The 19190-nt window shown below is 40.3% G+C and overlaps 2 protein-coding genes across 4 annotated transcripts in view; one reads left to right on the top strand and one right to left on the bottom strand.

Moving 5' to 3' along the window:
- Positions 1-19190, bottom strand: part of si:ch1073-396h14.1 (disintegrin and metalloproteinase domain-containing protein 10) — a 63634-nt gene that overhangs the window by 11899 nt on the left and 32545 nt on the right. Inside the window, exons 10-16 of one of the 3 annotated variants that reach the window (XR_006105208.1) lie at positions 18932-19103; positions 18633-18777; positions 17541-17724; positions 14561-14660; positions 13955-14175; positions 10143-10304; positions 3470-3558 (exon numbers count right to left, since the gene is read on the bottom strand). Coding sequence is in view for 1 of the 3 variants with exons in the window: in XM_042481124.1 (XP_042337058.1) it covers positions 10200-10304; positions 13955-14175; positions 14561-14660; positions 17541-17724; positions 18633-18777; positions 18932-19103 (927 nt within the window). In the remaining 2 variants the exon portion in view is untranslated. Of the gene's footprint in view, positions 1-3469; positions 3559-7053; positions 10305-13954; positions 14176-14560; positions 14661-17540; positions 17725-18632; positions 18778-18931; positions 19104-19190 lie in introns of those variants that run through there. The other 2 variants (XR_006105206.1, XM_042481124.1) reach the window with 2 other exon arrangements.
- Positions 546-9767, top strand: LOC121937842 (lipoprotein lipase). The gene is made up of 10 exons (XM_042481148.1): positions 546-780; positions 1664-1860; positions 2194-2373; positions 3148-3259; positions 3356-3589; positions 4143-4385; positions 4696-4816; positions 5062-5280; positions 5923-6030; positions 6116-9767. Exons 1-10 carry the CDS (start codon positions 681-683, stop codon positions 6135-6137), a joined length of 1536 nt encoding a protein of 511 aa, XP_042337082.1. The 5' UTR covers positions 546-680; the 3' UTR covers positions 6138-9767.

Genomic DNA, 19190 nt, shown 5'->3' with positions numbered 1-19190 from the left:
TTCAAATATCTTTTTCATTTTCTGTGTTTCAAATATAAACGTTTTTCATTGTTTTCAATGACTCGTTTCTTGCATCTCTTTTGCTGTATTTTCCATCTTTTTGTAAACTCTTGTCATAAAGCAGTGTAATGATTTACCCTACACATAATTTTCCATTCCCCGCCCGGAGGTCAGCAGCCAATAGCTTGTCAGCGTTGCTATTTAAGACGCGGACAGTTCAAGGTGGTTCAGATATTTATTTATTTTTCCTTTTCTCAGCTGGTGAAATTATCATTCAATCAATGACTGATTAGTGACAGGCAAACAGGAGAGCATTAATTTGCTGTATTTTACTCCTCCTGTCAGGACGGTTATGAAGCTAAAAACACCAATAATAGTGTGTTTTTTGTATGAGAAGCTGTCCTGCCAACCACTGTTGTAAACTCTTGTCATAAAGCAGTGTAATGATTTACCCTACACATAATTTTCCATTCCCCGCCCGGAGGTCAGCAGCCAATAGCTTGTCAGCGTTGCTATTTAAGACGCGGACAGTTCAAGGTGGTTCAGATATCAGCGCTCTGCGCGCAACAGGACGCACTGAGGAGGAATACACACGCTCTTCCGCTGCCAGATCACAGTGATTGAAATTAATTATTGGAGACTTTTTTTTCTCTCTCTGAAAGGACACATCTGTCAAAGAAATGAGAGCGTGGCGGGTTCGGTTTCTGTATTTTCTGGTGTTGAATGCAGCTGTGCAGTATGTGACGTCTCTGGAGGAAGAGCTCGCTGATTCTATTTTTGGTGAGTTTAAACATTTACTCTGACACACAGACACACACACAGACACACACACACACACAGACATCGACACACGCCTGTGTAAAACTGGAGCATTTAGCGGTGCAGATAGTGGCGGTGGAAAGTCATGTATTAAATAAATGTGTCTCATTTATGCGCACTGTACTTGTGTGTGAGGAGTGTGTGACTTGTGTGTTTGAACTCTGGGAATATCATTAACGGTTTAACTAGATACGATGTATCACGTGTGTATGACTAAACTTGTGGTTTTTGGCGAATGCCCAACTTCTAATCACTACTATTGGCTGTGAGAAACAATAAGGAAACTCTTTTTAACTTTCAGAGAGCACCGGAGTAACTAAACATTTAGACTTCTGAATGAAGAACTGAGTTATCTTTTGCAGTTATGATACTTTATGTTTACAATATGCCCATAAACTGTGTCTTCATTTTCATAATGTAAAGTCTTAAGTGTTTGTGTGGTTCCTGCATCCAGATCCCCACCCCCCACCCTGAAAACCAACACAGCCCCAGTTGAGTTGAGTCAGCTGACTGTGTCAGGGCCACTGAAACTCGGGCAGATTATAGTCGGTGAGGTGGCAGGAACAAAGCTGGGAAAAGCTCTCTGTGGTTTCTATGGAGCTCAGTCTGACCAAGTGAACCCCTGTAACCCCTGATCTTGTCTAAGGTGGAAGCTCATTTACTGAGGGGCCCCCCTAAGGGGCCAAGGCTTATTGGAGCCAGTCACTCAGTTAGCTAGTCAGGCGTCTCTGACCTCCCAGCCAGAACATTAGATCAGGTTTACTCACAAAAACACCAGCCTGACAGAGGCCTTTTTCCAAGCTTCTGACGCATCTGTTCATCTGTCGACCATCCTCTCTTTCAGGTAACTTCCTCGACCCTCTGAAAGACCTGTTCAACCACAAGGATGACAGCAATCAAACTGTCGCCAAATTCTCCCTCCGCAAACCATCTCATCCTGATGATGACCTGTGCTACATCGTTCCCGGTGACCCTGACTCCCTGACAGCCTGCACCTTCAACAGCACCTCCAAAACCTTCCTAGTGATCCACGGGTGGACGGTGAGTGAGAAGCTTCAGCCTGTTGTGACCTGCCCCTCTTGAAAACGCCCACGGGCCTTGTTCACTTGAATTTCTTTTGGTTTAGAAAAAAAAAAAAAAAAAACACCTGTGACTCATAGTGTGTCATTACTTCACCAAATTCCAGTGTCATTTAGTCTCGTCAAATTCACAACTTTCTCGACAAGCAGCGACATGTTGTAGTTGATAAGAACATGCCGTGAAGATGAACTGGACTGGAGGAGGCTGTGGTTCTGAATTTCCTTAAATTAATATCAGTTTTATTTGTACTAATGACCTTGTTGACCTTAAACATCTTGACCGTCTTTTCCACAGCTGAGTGGGTTGTTTGAAAGCTGGGTGGCGAAGCTGGTGTCAGCGCTGTACAACAGAGAGCAGACGGCCAACGTCATTGTGGTGGACTGGCTCACCTCGGCACAGAACCACTATGTGGTCGCAGCTCAGAACACCAAAGCAGTGGGACACGAGATTGCTCGCTTCATTGACTGGATCGAGGTCAGTGGGATCCAAAATTTACAGATTTTACCCGATATGTTTACAGTCATCTCTTTTAAACTTGTACACAGTTGTCATTGCATTTGAATGATCTCTGACACAAGAACACTGGGCCCAAAAACACATCTGGCATGGATCACGAGGACACTATTATCTGTATTTGTATTCAGAAAGGGCAGAGTTTAAGTCAGATGTGGGTGGAGTTTTCAGTAGAAACAGGTGAGATCTAACATGGACGTTGTTATTTTAAGCCCAAAATTGTTACTAAAGTTGCTTGTTAGAAAATAATTTACAGGACAGCCTCAGAGTTGAGCTTCATATCATTTTGGATTGCTAGAAAACGAGACTGACCACAGATTGTCCACAGCTACCAAAATGAGGATTTTTCTTCATCACCAGTTGACACATTTTACTGGAATGACACTTATACTAAAAAGTACCGAATACTCATCGGAGTATTCAGCTCAACCCTAATAAAATAATTAGTAATGACTTTTTATAGCTTAGAACTGTAAAAACTCAGTTCATTAGTTTTTCAACTCACTAAAGAATAAACAAACCTGTATTTTAAAACGCCGGTATTACAACAAAGCCTAACACTTACAGATAATTTACCATGAGTAACTTCATCCTGTCTTAATATGCCTCATGGTAAAATAGTACTGTTCTGATGAAGTCAGTAGTCACTTTGTGACAGGATGTCTTTCTTAAATGCTGAAAAAAACATAGTCTCACCGATTCCCTAAACCATATGCTCATGACTATAATTTAAAGGAAACCACCAACATGCCTCTGGAGAACATCCATCTGATCGGCTACAGCCTCGGAGCTCATGTGGCGGGATTCGCTGGTAGCCATGCAACCAATAAAGTCGGAAGAATTACTGGTAAAAAAAACGTTACGCTTGATAACACATGTTGCAGTTGGTAAAATATCAGTTAGTTGTAAATTGATTGGTTATTTTACCTTTTCCTGTCTACAGGTCTGGACCCAGCTGGTCCTGACTTCGAGGGGGAGCATGCTCACAGGCGTCTGTCCCCTGATGATGCTCACTTTGTGGACGTCCTCCACACTTTCACGCGAGGCTCCCTGGGGCTCAGCATCGGGATCCAGCAGCCTGTCGGCCATGTGGACATTTATCCCAACGGAGGCAGCTTCCAGCCGGGCTGCAACCTCAGGGGGGCCCTGGAGAAGATTGCTAACTTAGGGTTATTTGGTGAGAACGACTTATAATTTAACTGTAAACTTCAATGTGACTTAAAACTAAAGTTTTTTTCTGATGCATATTTCTCCCTCAAAGACTTCTGAAATACTTTGCAAATGAGAACTAAACTGTTAATGGCCGAAACAACAGATATGCCTGTTTCGAAACAGGCAGACATCCTCAAAGTTAGTATTATATTATTATATTACTACCCATTAGGCAATGAGGTATCTTTTGTAATGAAATTAAAATGCACATTTTTGTGATTATTACTACAAACACACAGTACATAGTCCAGCAACTCCAATAACCCTGGAGCTACCTCCTGCTTGTCTCAGCACTGAACACTGTTAGTTGCACAATGAAACCATTCAGGCCTCTCTGAAAATGAACAGAAGGGCTCCAAACACGCCTGAGGAAAGGTCAGACACAATACCAGTCTTTTTCAGCAGAGGAGGTTGGTCGGTAAAGTAAATCAGTCTAAAGTGTGGCCGGTAAAGGAATGTAAAAGTTTAAAAAAAGACATAACCATGTCATTAAACATGGTCCCCTCTTTCCTCCTCAGCTATCACCGATGCAGTGAAGTGTGAACACGAGCGCTCGATCCACCTTTTCATCGACTCTCTGCTGAACGAGCGAGAAGCGGCCAAGGCCTACAGATGTGGCAGCAACGACATGTTTGACCGCGGCATGTGTCTCAATTGCCGCAAAAGCCGCTGCAACGCGGTGGGCTACGACATCAGCAAGGTCCGCAAGGCGCGCAACGTTCAGATGTACACCAAGACACGAGCCACCATGCCTTTCAGAGGTCAGTGGACTTTATCAGTATTTGTCTACATTGTTGAAGCGGATTGTTCAGTTTGCGCCAAAGTTGCGAAAATTTCTGTCTGAGTCAGATGAACTAATAATATTGCAAAAGCAAAGTCTAATGTCTGAGAAATATTGTTCTGATTAAAAAGGGATTTATAGACTGTCTGAGCTCAACAGTTTCCGGTGGCTTTCGGGGCAAAAGTCTGATCACCCGCAGCTTAGTCTTGCAAAACTAAAACTAAATTGGCTTCCCTCACATCAGCCTGCGTGCATGTTTAAAATCTTCCAAATGCTCTCTTGCTCTGCAGTTTACCACTATCAGCTGAAGATCCACTTCTCCAGTAAGGTGAATCGCTCAGAGATGGAGCCGTCACTCACCGTCTCACTGTACGGAACAAAGGGAGAGACTGAAAACCTTGAGCTTAAACTGTGAGTGATTTAAAAACCTCAGTTCAAAGAATCACAGCTCTGTGACTTGCATGTGGGAAGTTATGAGTTGTTTTGTCGCACAGTAGTCAGAGGAAACAGTGTGGAGTAATCGCAGACTTGGCAGCATCCGTGGGGTTACATCATCGTGACTTATGGTGCAGAGTTTATGAGGCTAAGCTTATCAAAATATATTCCCTCTGGCTTCGTGTACAATACTAACACCTCTTTCTATTTTCATCTGGCAGGAAGGAGAAAATAGCGACAAATAGGACACATTCATTTCTGCTGGTGACGGAGAAAGATATCGGGGATCTGTTGATGGTGAAGTTCAAATGGGAGGAGACAAACGGGTGGTCAGCATCCAACATGCTGAAGATGGTTTCCTCGTGGTGGTCAGGTGACTCAGACAGTGCCGACATGGAAGTTCACAAAATTCGCATCAGAGCTGGAGAGACCCAACAAAAGTAAGATGTGCTATATTATGAAAAAGACCCCCCAAAAAACCCACACGATTTCGGCATTATTTATAGCTGTGGTAGTAGAAGTAGTGTTAATAGAGTGGTGAAGTAATAAGTCCTAAAACGCGGAAGTCCGTTAGCCTTTTAGCACTTGCGGTTCCTTTGTCTTAAAGTCTATGGGTTTTTGGTAAAATGCCTTAAATAAGGTCTGTGGTTAACACAGGCCGAAGATATTTAGACGTTTTGTTCTGCAACATAAAATATGTTCGCTTTAACACAATTTTTGAACTTTTAAGGTTTTACTCGTCTTAAAAAAGGCGGTTGCTAACAAGTGGCTACATGGGACTACAGTGTTTGTCGGTGACGTCAGACGTCATCACACCGGTCACAGACACTCATTAAAACCACTTGTCCACTGTTATAGCTTTACAGAGTTGCACTCGAACTTGTAGATTTATCTGTTTATAGTATTTTTTGACGAGGGAACCAGTGCGACGCTAACTTTCTGGTTGGCCTTCAAAAAAACGTCATCACTTCACCACACTATAGTACAAAGCTCCGACATTGTAAGGCTTATCTTGCCAATGATGAAGCTGTGTCAGAAGCGCTCACACAGATCTGTTGTGTTTTCTGAATTTTTTTTCTCAGGATGGTGTTCTGTATAAAAGATCGTGAAGCTCTGAAATTAGCACAAGAGGTCATATTTGTTAGATGTAAGGATGCGTGGAGGACAAACTCAAAACGAACTCCAAAAAGGTAAGTTAACCATCTGGATTTTTTACAGCCATCATCGACATTACTGTGAACGCTTTTAAGTAAAAACACTTTTCTCTGTCTGCAGAGTAACTCTGAAAAACCACTGACATCGACGTCACTGTTGAACGCCCTTCAGTCCATTTCAGCACTTAAAAGTAAATAATTTATAACTTATTTTATTCTTCATGCGATACAAAACTCTCACCGCCTTGTATATATCCATAGCAGTTTATTTAAAACAATATTTGTGTGAATGTTGTAAAGTATTTTGTAAATATCTGTTTTTATGACACGTAACTGTAACTCTGTTGCACAAAAAGTCAATCTTTGGTGCGTGTTTTGTATCCAAAGAGACAGACGCTCGTCACTTCAGAGCCTCACAAACTGAGAGGTGTGACTGACTGGATTTGCCTTTACAGTTCTTGAGGTGCTGATGTCCCATTGTGTAAAATACCTCAAGTTAAGTTTTGTGGTTATATATTAGTGCTCACTGTGAAGAATAAGACCTCTGTGTCCATGGAGGTTTAAATAAGCAACCTAATCGCCAGAAAAAATGTTAGAATTGTATGTTTCTGCAAACTACAGATTTGTTAGTTTTGAATCTTGTTATGTTTCAGATACACTCTACAATTCAACAGTGCTGTGGTTAATGTGTTGTACAATTTGGGCGCAAAAACCACTTAGTTATGGTTAGGAAAAGATTATGTTTTGGCTTAAAATACCCAGCTTTGGTTGCATAATCTTGGCTAGAAAAGCAGCAATGTCCCTTTAAAAAGAATCGTTTTTTTGTGCCTCTGTCCCCGCCTGAAACTCAGCTGTGTCTCAGTAAAAAAAAAAAGTGCCTTTCAGTGTCGCAGTCCCCACTGGAAAAGCAGTGATAACTCAGTTAATACAAATCTTTCCTGCTTCAGTTGTAGTTGATAAGCAGTGATACCTTGGTGCAAAACAACTGTCTTTCATAGCGCTATCCCTACTGGAAAAACAACTGGTTGCTACAAAATACCCAAGTTTGGTGCCTAAAAAGCAGCTTAAAAAACAAAAACACACTAAATCACAAATGATTTTATAGTTTGTTGATTTCGAACAGTGGCCTGCAGTTTGGCAGGTCTCGTCCCCTCCACTCCCCCGATGACAAAGTCAGATCATATATGAGAAGTGCTGATACATGTAAATGTAATGTATTCATGGTTTGCAGAAAAATACAATGCTAATATTTTCTTCTGGGCTGCCAAAAGAGGAGAAAAAATAACTTCTAAAACGAGTTTCTTAAGGTATTTTATGCAATTGGGTCTGGTGTATTTACCTTTATGTATTATCTGACTAACAGAGCATTCACCACTGTGGCTCACAGGGCTTTACGTGGCTGTGAGACCTGTAACAATGTGCCTTACTGTAGCCAGAAGTAAGCTGTCTTACAAACTTGTCTTAACTTAGCTGTTTTTCACCTCAGTGTGCTTTATTGTTGTTATTCTATGAACTCTGTGACTTTTACCGAGACATCTGAACATGCAAACATTGTTTAAAACACTTTTTTACTGCTACACTTCTGCAAGATGTTACTTTGAAGCTGTTACCTCAAAGAAGCACCTGTCATAATGTCTACCATAGTTTTATTAAAGTACAGTCAATATCAATGTTGTCCTTTTGTTTTACAGTCTCTTTGACTGCACTTTCTTCTGTGCATATGACTTTTTAAATCTTAACTAAAGCTCTTTTACTCATCACACCCCTGGCTCTTTAGAGATCGGTACTGTAATCATTGTGACTTCATTTCCACTGACTTTAAAAATGTGGAGATATTTTAAATTTGCACTGAAAACAGGAGAAGAGATTGCTAAACCAAGTTACTTGTACAGTTATGTAAATACCAGGTGATAGATTTTGCAGTATGGGACACTGTTAGTTGTTTTTACCTTTTGATGAATTTAATCTGTAAAACATGCATTTCTATAATCTTTTGTACATATTTGTAAATACTCGTTGTACTGTGTAAATTCTTTAATAAACCAAAATTACTATCTGAAAGGTCATCCTGAGCCTGACTTTTATTTTCTAACTTTGTTTTTTATGCTAAACTTACTCAATCATGAAAATGTTCTTTTGTTATCGCTTGGGTTTACCAGCTCAAGGTTTTTGTTTTTTTTAATCATTTTCTTATTTATTATCAGGACAAAAACCAGTGTGTGATTCAAACATTTTTAACAGTTTAAACAGATTTTGATACAAAAGCGCAAGGCATTGTTAAATTATACAAAATAAGCTGTGTGATTTCTTCACGTCCTTGTAGTTGTGACGCCATTGTGTTTGGCTCAGTGTGTCAAGGTGACCCAGGAGATAGACCCGATCAAGATACTTCAGAAAAAAGTGAAGAGAGCTTTTGATAAGTTATGACAATCATTGGTGGAGGAAGTGTTCAGATCATTTACTTGAATAAAAGAACAACAATCTAACAGTACTCAAGTTAAAATTCTGCCATTAAAATATTACCTAAGTACGCACACAGGTACCAGTTAAACATATATATAAAAATTAGTTTTAACTACTTAAGACATCACTAAGTTTTCTGTTTTTACTGACCCTTTGTGGTATTTCCCAGCAGTGTTTGAGCTACAAACCCCACGTTTTTCATCAACCCGTCCCTGCTTTTCCAGTGACTTTTGTGCCACCTGATTTTACGCCTAAACACAATCTTTTCCTAAACATAACCAAGTGGTTTTAGTGTCTAAACCAAACTACACATTCACAACAGTGCTGTTGACAAATGTAACATATCTAAAACATTTGTTCGGGCAGTTGGGTTGTCTAACAGCATGGAGTGTTAATTTTCAGAGAAAAAGGACTACGGAGCAATGGGCGAGTGTTTTTGGGATATTGGGCTGTCAGATAAAATGGGTTATCCAATGGGATACTGTTAGGACTAACAAGGCTTCAGAATTGTGTGAGTTGGAACATAAAAGCATTTAAGTTGTACACTAGTACTTCTTGAGATGACAAACACGTTCACGGTCGCTTTATTAGCGGTGTAAACTTTAAAATTTAAGTGACAATATTTCGGCCAAATGACCTGTCAAGACGTCCATCAGTTTCCGCTTGTTTTTTTCACTCTCACTCCGATGATATTAAAGTTGGTGAAGTCTCACTGTGATTGAAAGCTGTGTAGTCATTTATAAAAGTATTGCACACACAAAATGACCATTTGCAAATCGGTTAGTCAAACTGTGTTACCTCGAACTCGTGCAGCATAATCCAAGCCTTGTTTATTCAGTCGTATGCTCAGTACTCCCCAAACACATGCATATTCACTCAAATTCTTCCACAAGTGAAACTTATCTATACTCTCTTCAAAGCAAGACTCCAAAATGAAGTACTGAGTATATGACTGGATAAATGAGACTTGGATTAAACTGCATGTTGTCAGAGAGTTTGTAAATGTATATTTTAATATAATTTTTTTGTCGTTTAACCCAATCAATCAATAAATCAAAATGCTCGCCATTTTCATTGGATGAATTCAAGAAAAGCAGTTTTCTCCACAAATTCCAGGTAACGCAGCATGAGTAATTGGTTTATAAATGTGCATTTTCTGGGTGGAGAATTGCTTTAAGGCTGAAATTAGCGCTCAAGTTCAAACATAAAAGTCAGGATGCTGCAGGGCAAAACAAGAGAGTCTCTCAAGTCTTTGCAGGGGCAGGTGTCTTTAAATTACTGTTGCGTTAATGCTATGTGGACCTAAAGGGGCTGACTCATCAGCAGATTATGAGACAGGGGGCCCCTTGGCCCAGACATGCAGAAGGTCCCACCACTTCTCCTACATATGTTAAAAACACACTTACTTTATGAATGTTTTTTTGCTTTTTTTGTTGCTGTTTGGTGTGTCTTTGTAGACATTACACGTCTCTCTATAGTTTTGTCTCTTGTTATAGTCATTTTGTGTCTTTTGAGGTTGTCTTGCTCATTTTGGTAGTTGTTGTGCATGTCTTTGTGTGTCTTTGCAATTGTTTTGCATTTCTCTGCTGTCATTTTGTAATGGAAACCCGCCTAGTGTCTCCAACACGTCCATATCACACACAGTTTATCACTGCATTTTAAAATCCAAAATGAATGAATCCTACTGAATTCTGCGTCGTCATGATGCACTCTCAGAGGTGACAAGGATCAAAATTCAGAGGTCACTCAAACTCATCGGTTTCCAGCTTGCGGCCGCAGAGGCAGATGGTGCAGCCCATCACTGCAGACAGAGTCAGGATTGCAAGCAAGATGGCCCACCAGTAAACCTGCAGAGGATGAATAAATACAGAGTATGAGAATTTGTATAACTGTTGACTGGATTTTTTATTATTATTATTTAAAAAAAAAAAAAAAAAAAAGCTTCAGCTTCCGTGATTATATGCAGAAAAGCTAAAGGAGTGTAATACAACAAACCTATCCAACTGGCTTGGCACTGTATCCAAACAGAATAAAAAAATACAACACTTGACATTTCAATAATCACTTCATTTGAAAAAGTTTTCAGTGAGGAATGCTATACAGAGAATAAACAGTAGCTGTCTGAGACAAAAAAGAGGAGAAACAGCACAAGTGATAAATACTGAGTTAAATTAAAATAGGACTGCAACAACAAAGAAATTCGAAATGTCAAGACTTGAGAGTAATTTGCTGGAAAATCTGTTGTGACTTCATGTGTTTCTGAGCTGTTCTCCCTTTTCTCTCTCCTGTGGCTCTGCCCAGGTGTGCTGCGTTGCCTGACAAGGTGCACCAGGTGAGCAGAGAGGACTCTGGTGTGGGGACTGATGTCTTTCTGGCTCTCAGCCTGGGGTTTTATTGTCTTGTTTGCATGTTTTATGTGAAAAATCATGGATTTGATTGTTTTTAACATTTTTTATGTGGTTATTTTGGGTCAGTGGTGGTGTGTTGTTCGCCCCATAAGGCCGTCAAAGTGTGGTAACACAAATATTTCTATGAAGTCAAAATGTCAACCCACATACAGTGAACTATTTATTATTCAGGAAACTGTTAGTATTAGGTAATTTATATATTTGGTGTCACATTCTTGGTTGAACTTGGTTTGAACTTTGTTGTTTGTATCGACAGTGATAGTTACATTATAGAATGAGTCAGCATACTTTGCTGTAGGTGTGGTAAAACAACACAATTGTGTTAGGGATCATTTCTGTCTCCACTGAAACTGATGGTTGATTTTTGAGGGGCTCTTTAAACCAAATGGTGAATTCCTGATTCTCCACGCTGTCCTGGGGAACGAAACCTCAAAGAAAGCTACAAATGAAACATCGAAGACAGCTGAACGTCGTGGCAAAAGGTTTAACAAACACACTGAGCTGAGGACGTGACCCTAGGCAAACATCTGCTGTAGCAAACACGATGTCTGCAGGCTGCAGCTGTAGAATAAAGTAAATGACAATTTTCCAACCGCATATTTGATGCTGAAACATTGTGTCTGACCCGATGCTCTCAAAACCACTGATCAAGTCAGTTGAGTCTATGACTCAACATTATGTCCAAATCTATAGTTTAATACATGAACATCTTATTGATTAAGATTTTTGTGCACGATTAGACATAATATTTCTTTTGAAAAGTTAAAGTTATAATAGAAACTCATTAACATCTGGGAATAGGTTGTTTAAAAGGGGCAGCTGAAACACTGATTAGATGTACACTGTGGAGCTTTCACTGTAAACATATGTGTTTACATTCACGCTGTGTATGCTTAAGGCTTTCCAAAAATGTTGGATGCACACTGTTTCCTTTTAGATACATTATCACCAGCAGCTGTTTCAGCTTGATATAGCAAAAATGTACAGCATAAGATATTTTGTAATGCACATGTATGTGATCCCACAATGCTACTAGTAGTCAAAAACTCAGCAGGGTGCCTTTAAAGTGGAATCATGCAACATCTGCTAAACAACGACCTCTGGGACCATGTGATAATTACTATATAATGGTAAATGCCACAAAATATAGTTTAGTATCCTAGCTCAAGTACAGAAGATTCACAGTTTAAGCAGACTGTTACACAACCATATCTATAGCGTTTTATTAGGCCCATTTCACACAGCACTGAGTGTGTTGTTTTTTTATGTCGGTGCCCATGTTATCAAGCTAGAGCATTTACACAGCCCGCCCGAGCAGCGCTTGTCAGGCGCGCCTCAGCTGTAGCACATCTAAAGAAATGGTTGTTAAACGATTTTTTACACACGTCGCACACATTTGTCAGCAGATACAGACAGTACTAATAGCTGCGGGCAGTGACGCAGCAGTGACGTTGCAACAACGCTGCATGTGTGAACACCACCCGCATGAAACACGCTGCAGCTCGGCGAGGCTGACGTCCCATGCTCCTGATGCGCACTGTGTGAAATGGGTCTCAGTCTCAAAACCAGGCGCCTGCATGAGATACACAGAACAGTATACACACGCACAATAGCATCCTTGTGAAGGAGCATTTCAATTTAACATACACAAATGATGACCCTTGACCTTTCCTATGCACTTGCAACTTTGCAACATTCGCTCGCTTGTCAGGTTGAAGTGGGGATGGAGGAGGCAGTGGCTGATGTACCGCTGCAGAGCAGTTGCAAGCACATTGAGAGCATAGACTGTACATTAAGATAGACAACCACCCCTGCTCATTGCATGTGGATGTGCCCGCTGCCTTCCGGCTGTTTCTTGGGAGGATATGGATACTGCTCTGTATGCTGGCATCACATGCATGCACCTGGTTTTTATGTGCACAGGTTTTGAGTATAATTAAACGGCATAAATATCTAAAGTTTACTAACATCAGCTACCATGAGCTACTAATCATATAAGGCCAAGTTAAGACTGAAGCAGTGCATCCCACTGAGTAATGGTGCGTTTCATTGCTTACAAATTCAGCTTTTCATTCATTAAGATGTGTTCACAGAGAGAGTAGGCATTTTTTTGGTCTCTACAAACTTCTGAAGGTAATATGTGGCTCTGTCTTCCAAGCTAGACACTAACTTTGTCGGTCTGTTGCTCCGTGCTGAACATATGGTGTCCAGAGGCTGAAAACATTGCTGTGAGAGCGGTAACAATGAACCAAAACATTGGATGCGGACCGCTAAACAATGAGCTGTGTAGCATTATGAAGCAGTGTGGAGGTGCAGATTTAGGTGACAGTTCTCAGTTCATCACTATGAACAATTTGATCCATTGTTGTTAGGAATGTTGGGCTTATTTTGGCATTAGCTGTTCTTCACCTTTACAGATTTGTGCAAAATGTAAGCACTATTTTTGAAATGTCGATAAATCACAGTTGCGAGATGACTGAGTTTTCATTGAGTGATGTTATGCGACTTCTCCTCTCATGATAATATTCCAGGAGGCATGGCAATGGATGTTCAAATCATTAGTAGGTTATTTCTATTGCAGCCACCACACTAGTGGTAATTATTTCCAGTTAAAGGCTACGTAGGCGTGTTATGCAAGTAATAATGTAAAGGGAAGCCCCTTGTCTTGGGGAACGGCCACATGAGGGATTTCTGGGAGGTGATATAGTCACAGAGGGAGTTGTGGATTCAAAAGGTCAGGATGATACGCTCAACTGTTGAAGAGTTATGTGATGCAATAACACCTCTTGTAGTGCCTGCTGCATCATGCGTGAGCGAGTCAGTTCCTACCTATAAAAGTGAAAGAAATGTTTCTATTGCAGTTTTCGAATGGCCTGAATTACCACCTCAACCGAGTGGAAATATTTTTTTGCAATAAATGGGAGTTTATTCCAAATTGACATCTTTCCATTAGGAGTATTTTATATTCCCAATTTCAATTTGCGCAATTAGACGGTTCATGGAAACCTGCCAACTGACATCCTCCATCTTTTTCATATACTGTGTCTTATGTATGTGTGATCATTGAACAAATGACAGGAAGCCCTCACCTTCATCCACTCTGCTATGTCATCGTAGTCATCCAAATTAAGAAAGGAGTTTTTCAGTCTTGCTATGGGGCCGTCGGCATCCAGCAGACGACACACTTGGAATTTGTCGCAGTAACCTCGGTTCCCTGAACACGGAGCCCCGCCGACCAGCGGCAACACCTTCTTCTGGAAGAAATGGGACAGCACGGAGGAGGTGGTGCTGGCACACGTCTCAGGCTTATCTGCCATTGACACATAGAAAAACACATTAGATATACTCTAATACATATCATATATCTGCTTAAAGTCACTATATGTTTAATTTGAACACTTTAGCAGTATCATTTTTCTACAAACAAAAAGAAAAGGAATTTGAGAAATGAAACGACTTAAAAACATAGAAAACAAAAAAACAAAGCATCGGGGAGAAGCCTGCCAAACGTGATTAAGAAAACACCTCATGTCTCACTTTGTGTACAGACCGTTGTATCAGATGGTGTCTCATGGAAAACAATCATCTAAGTACAAAGTGCTTACATGATTGTACAAATTGACACAGGGTGACATGTTTGGACAAAAAGCATAAACACATTCCTCAGTGGTGAGGACACATCGGCCTGTAGTTACCCGGCTGCTGGCAGCACATGTGGCATTTCTCCTTCATTGAGTCTCCCGGACAGTCGCACTGCTGCAGGCTGTGCTTCATACACACGGACTCGACACAGGCCTGCAGAGAGTTAGTGTCATTAAGAAGAAGATTTTGCTCATTTTGACATCCCAAATTCTGGATAAACCTGAGTTACGCTTAAGCCCCCCAAAATATTGAAAAAAATAAATAAATAAAAGCTAATAAAGGTAAAAGTATAAAGTATGTTGTGTCTAGTTCCAGGCATTCATTCCTTTCCACTTCTGGATGACATAAAATCAATAGTTATGCAACACAGGATGCCTATTAACACACACAATATAATAAAGACACATTTCAGTACGGATTTTATGCTCTCTCTGGTGGATTACACAACTCACTGTATCTTATATCCCCTCACAGCTGACTCACAGGACATAATGTGCTATAGTGTAACATTAAGGGCATAATCTGGAACATTCTGTATGAACCATGTACTCAAACTCTCAGATCAGCTGCATCAGTTCTGATGCCACAAAATATCCATAAGCAACCACACTTTGCTCATCATCCATACTGTTAAACTGTTTTTGTATATATTGGATTGCACCTTATTTGCACTTTACTCTCAGCTGGCCACCAGTGTTGTTAGATGTTGACATTTGGTTGAATTTAGGTTGTGACATCCGGTGATCAGACAGATGACACAAGTTGTGTTGTTAAATTACCAAAATTCACCATCTTTCAAATGTCTAATGCTGGAGTCATCTTGACATAGAAAAATAACATTTGGTTGTGTGGAGAAGATGACCCATCGTCTGCAAAATGTTAAAGTACAGACAACTTTAAAGCCTACTGTCCTTAGATATTTAAAATATTGTTTAAAATATCTGATTTTCAATCCACCTTTACTTTAACTTCTGTCCAGCAGAAGAGTCCAACATCTTTCATGTCATATTAATGTTTGGTGCCAGCTAAAACTGATAGCTAGTTTCCTATTTAGAATATTTTATATGTGTTTGTTGTATATTTGCTTTCTTTTTTGCTTTTGTTATTTTAGTCCTTGCATATTTCACTCTTTGTATCTGCACCATCCCAACTTGATTACCCTCAAGTTTAATCTCTCATCTGTTATGCGACCTGTCACTTATCTACTAAAGCCTCACTGTTCAACTACTGCAGAAAGTCTTTTTTTCCATCCAGTTGCTTTCTGTTTGCTTCGTAAATTGCTTGTAATTCTGCCTTTATGAATTGTTTTTGCGTCGTCACTTTTTTTATTTGCTCCTCAGGTGTCAGGTTGCTGAGGATGGGTGTGGTAAGTTGTTGTCCAAGGGCAGGATCAAACTTATATGTTTACTTTTTTGTTTATTTCCTATTTCTGACTTGTGATTAGTATTTGGTTTAAGAGTTTGTTGGTCACAGTGGGACGCTGTCTGAAGGGGTGATTTATCTGTCTGTGCTCTCTCTCTGCAGGCAGGTGATCGTTAGGCAAACAGGTAACACCTGATGGTGTTTAAGGTCTTGTGCAGCTGGTAGCTCGGTCTGTGGCTGACTCTCTACTTTGCTTTGGTTATGTTGCTTTAGTTATGTGTTTTTGCTTTTATACACCTCTACAACACTGGCATACATTTTCTATTCATGCATCACATACACTACTGACACAACTGACTTCCATACTCCACACTGTAAATACTGAGTCAATCTTTAATTTGTCAAATGTATTTTGTATTGAATGAATGTATTTTGTTTGACTGTGCCATGATGTGTCTAAAGGATGCATGGAGGTTTTTAGGCTGTGACATTTACAACGTTTGAAATGGACATATCTATTTTTGTATGTAAAGGGAGTATAAATGAGCCCTAAGACATTAATTAGAAAAAAGGTCTCACAAATATAAGACTTCCCTTTGCTTACGGCCCTATATCCATGTTTGCTAATTTTGCATTTTGCTAACATATTGCACAATACATTTGGCAACAGATAAAGGAGATATCTTGTTTATAGAGCTGAAGTTACACAAAATGAATTAAAAGATTAATAGATTAATAGATTTATTTACTTAGAACAGGTTAATCTGTGGCCAACACTTTGTAATGTGAGTTTTTTGCTCCATGTGTAAGGTTTTTCCACATTTAAGGCTGACATAAATTTGGAGTTTGAAGTGTTGTGAAAACTGAACCAAACTTTAGTCTGAACTCGATTTATTTGTGCAGGGTGCATCACTTTTCCTGTTTTCTGTTAACTTGATTCTTAGAAAGATTTGAGCCTTTAGCCGAAAGTGAGTCAACTGAAAAAATTTATGATTAAATTGAACGCTCTAATGAAAACCCCACCTTCATTTTTGGAGCAGGTTTTCTTGGATTATAACATTACCACATCCCTCTTTTCCACTTGTTATGTTCCTGAGATCATCAGAGGTTAACAAAGTTAGCACCTCTGGAGAGTCATAAATCTTGAAAAACACACAGCTGGAATAAATTCCTCGCCTCTCCTGCTGAGAGGACAGTGTATCATCACAGGACGTTTCATGACGATGGGAATCTGTTCAAGGCTTTTAGTTAGTCTGAAATTATTGCCTCGTAGTAACATGGATCTTTTCTTAGTAATCCTGTGTTGTAATAGTACATTTGTTTACAAATAAAGAGGAACGTGGGCACATTTAGCGGACATTTGATTGAATCCAGAAGGTTTTCCACGTCATGTTGCTGATATAAAAACAGGAAGCGCTTCACGTGACACTGAATCTGTTTCACAATATCATGATAAATGATATTCTGTGAATAGACTACTCCTTTAACTTTAAGATTGTATTTATGCAAAAGTTTCTCAGTATTCAAAAAAATTAAATTTTAACTAAACCTTTAAACTCAACATAGATAATATTTTTTCCTCTGGACCAGTTTTGCCATCGCTGAACACTTTTGGTTTTTTGGGTAAGCTAGTTGAGTAACATGGTGATGTGGTGGATGTGGCTGCCTCACCCCGTTCAGGCAGACACGCGTGCCCTGACTGCAGACAGTAAGGTTTTCCTTGGCGCTTGGCTGTGGGCAGAACGGGGAGAGGCCCGAACACACGGCCTCTTTCTGACAGTCTGTCTCCTCATCACAGCTCTGACCCACAGGCTTAAACCCACAGTCCTGAGCGCAGCACAGGCCCTGACTCGGACTGAATGAAAACATCATACACAAATAGTCGACATATAAACAACCAACACGTTCTCATCCCAAGTCGTCACATGGAGCCACTTTGCATCTACGTATTACTCTAGGTATCCTTCTGTGTCTGCTGTTTATGTTCTGGGATTCTACTACTTTGATGTCAACACAAACACATGGTGGGATTATGTGGCACATGGTTATGTTAAGGCAACAGCACATGGCAACCAATGCTGGGACGTCAACAAACACATGCTGGCACGATTAAGATTAGGTGTTGGAAGGACTCTCACATGAAAGTCCAGGATTTGTTGTACCCATCCACTGCCTCTCCTACCTGCCCCATAGGCCCCCTCATACTCCTTATATTATATCGTTACTGGTGGCATTTCGACCTGACACCATTCTGCGGCGTATCCATACGGACACTACAGGTTTCGTTTGACCACATTCTTCAGTGACCAAACCCGTCTTCATGTCATGCTGCAGCAGCAAGTCCCGTTTGGCTGTCCACTGGCCTATAGTAACAAAGCAACTGGTGTGGTCCAGTCGTGTTTTCGGTTGACGCCATCCAGCAATGTGTCATGCAGGTGCAAAAGGTTGCTTTTGGCATTGGGGCCTTATACCGAAAGCACTACAACAGCAGCACTATTTGACGAGATCATAATGAGAACAGACTCCAACAACACAAAGACACATTAAGAAAATAGAACATCAACATAATAGTTTAGATAAATGCAGTGAGCTGCTTTAATCAAAAGTGATGAAAATGGGAAATTAATTTTAACCTCAAAAGCCTAGAAAACTAAAAACATTGCTAATATACTATAAATGTTACATGCAACATATTATCCTAAAACATAAAGTGTGTAAATTTCCGTTTTGAAGGTTTCATGCTCACTCTGATGTTCTGTGTACCTGCAGACTTTACCAGGCTTGAGGCGACACTGGAGTCCTGCAGCCTGTTTGGCGCTGAAGCAGCAGAGATCTGAGTCGTTTTGACCGACATCACACTCCTCACCATCCTCGACAATCAGATTTCCACAGATGGGCTGATCACTGACTGACCATAAAAAACAGACATGCAGATAAACACGCACCAGTAAACACACACACACACACAATGTAGAATTATTTACTGTGACAAATGCACAGTGTAAATATTTGGCCAGCGGCTCTGCACGCAGCATGCAGCTGTTTGATCTGATCTCCCTCACCCACAAAGCAGTCATCCTTCTTCAGCTTCAGGATCCTGCTGATGTGTTCGATACTGCAGGGCGAGAACTTGTCGTTGTTTTCACGCAAGTCACCTGTAGCTTCAGGGTACATCAGATACCTGCCTTTACCACCCCTGGAGCCGAGGTTTCCACAGTTCGAGCCATCATCGTGCTGGAACAAGCGGAAATAACTTCTAAATTATTTGTTTTTCTGGATATAATGTGTATCAACACACTGGGAACATGGAATTAGTTGTTA

The sequence above is a fragment of the Plectropomus leopardus genome, chromosome 3 (genome assembly GCF_008729295.1).
Source record: "Plectropomus leopardus isolate mb chromosome 3, YSFRI_Pleo_2.0, whole genome shotgun sequence".
Lineage (NCBI taxonomy): Eukaryota > Metazoa > Chordata > Actinopteri > Perciformes > Serranidae > Plectropomus > Plectropomus leopardus.
The sequence above is the reverse complement of the archived record's forward strand: the minus strand, read 5'-3'. Positions and strand labels throughout refer to the sequence as shown.

What these genes read in the sequence shown, in the direction of transcription:
- LOC121937842 (XM_042481148.1), top strand. Translation starts at nt 681, where the DNA reads ATGAGAGCGTGGCGGGTTCGGTTTCTGTATTTTCTGGTGTTGAATGCA. An exon ending in TAGTGATCCACGGGTGGACG is followed by an intron (nt 1,861 to 2,193) that starts GTGAGTGAGAAG and finishes TCTTTTCCACAG; the next exon opens with CTGAGTGGGTTGTTTGAAAG. An exon ending in TCAAAACGAACTCCAAAAAG is followed by an intron (nt 6,031 to 6,115) that starts GTAAGTTAACCA and finishes CTCTGTCTGCAG; the next exon opens with AGTAACTCTGAAAAACCACT.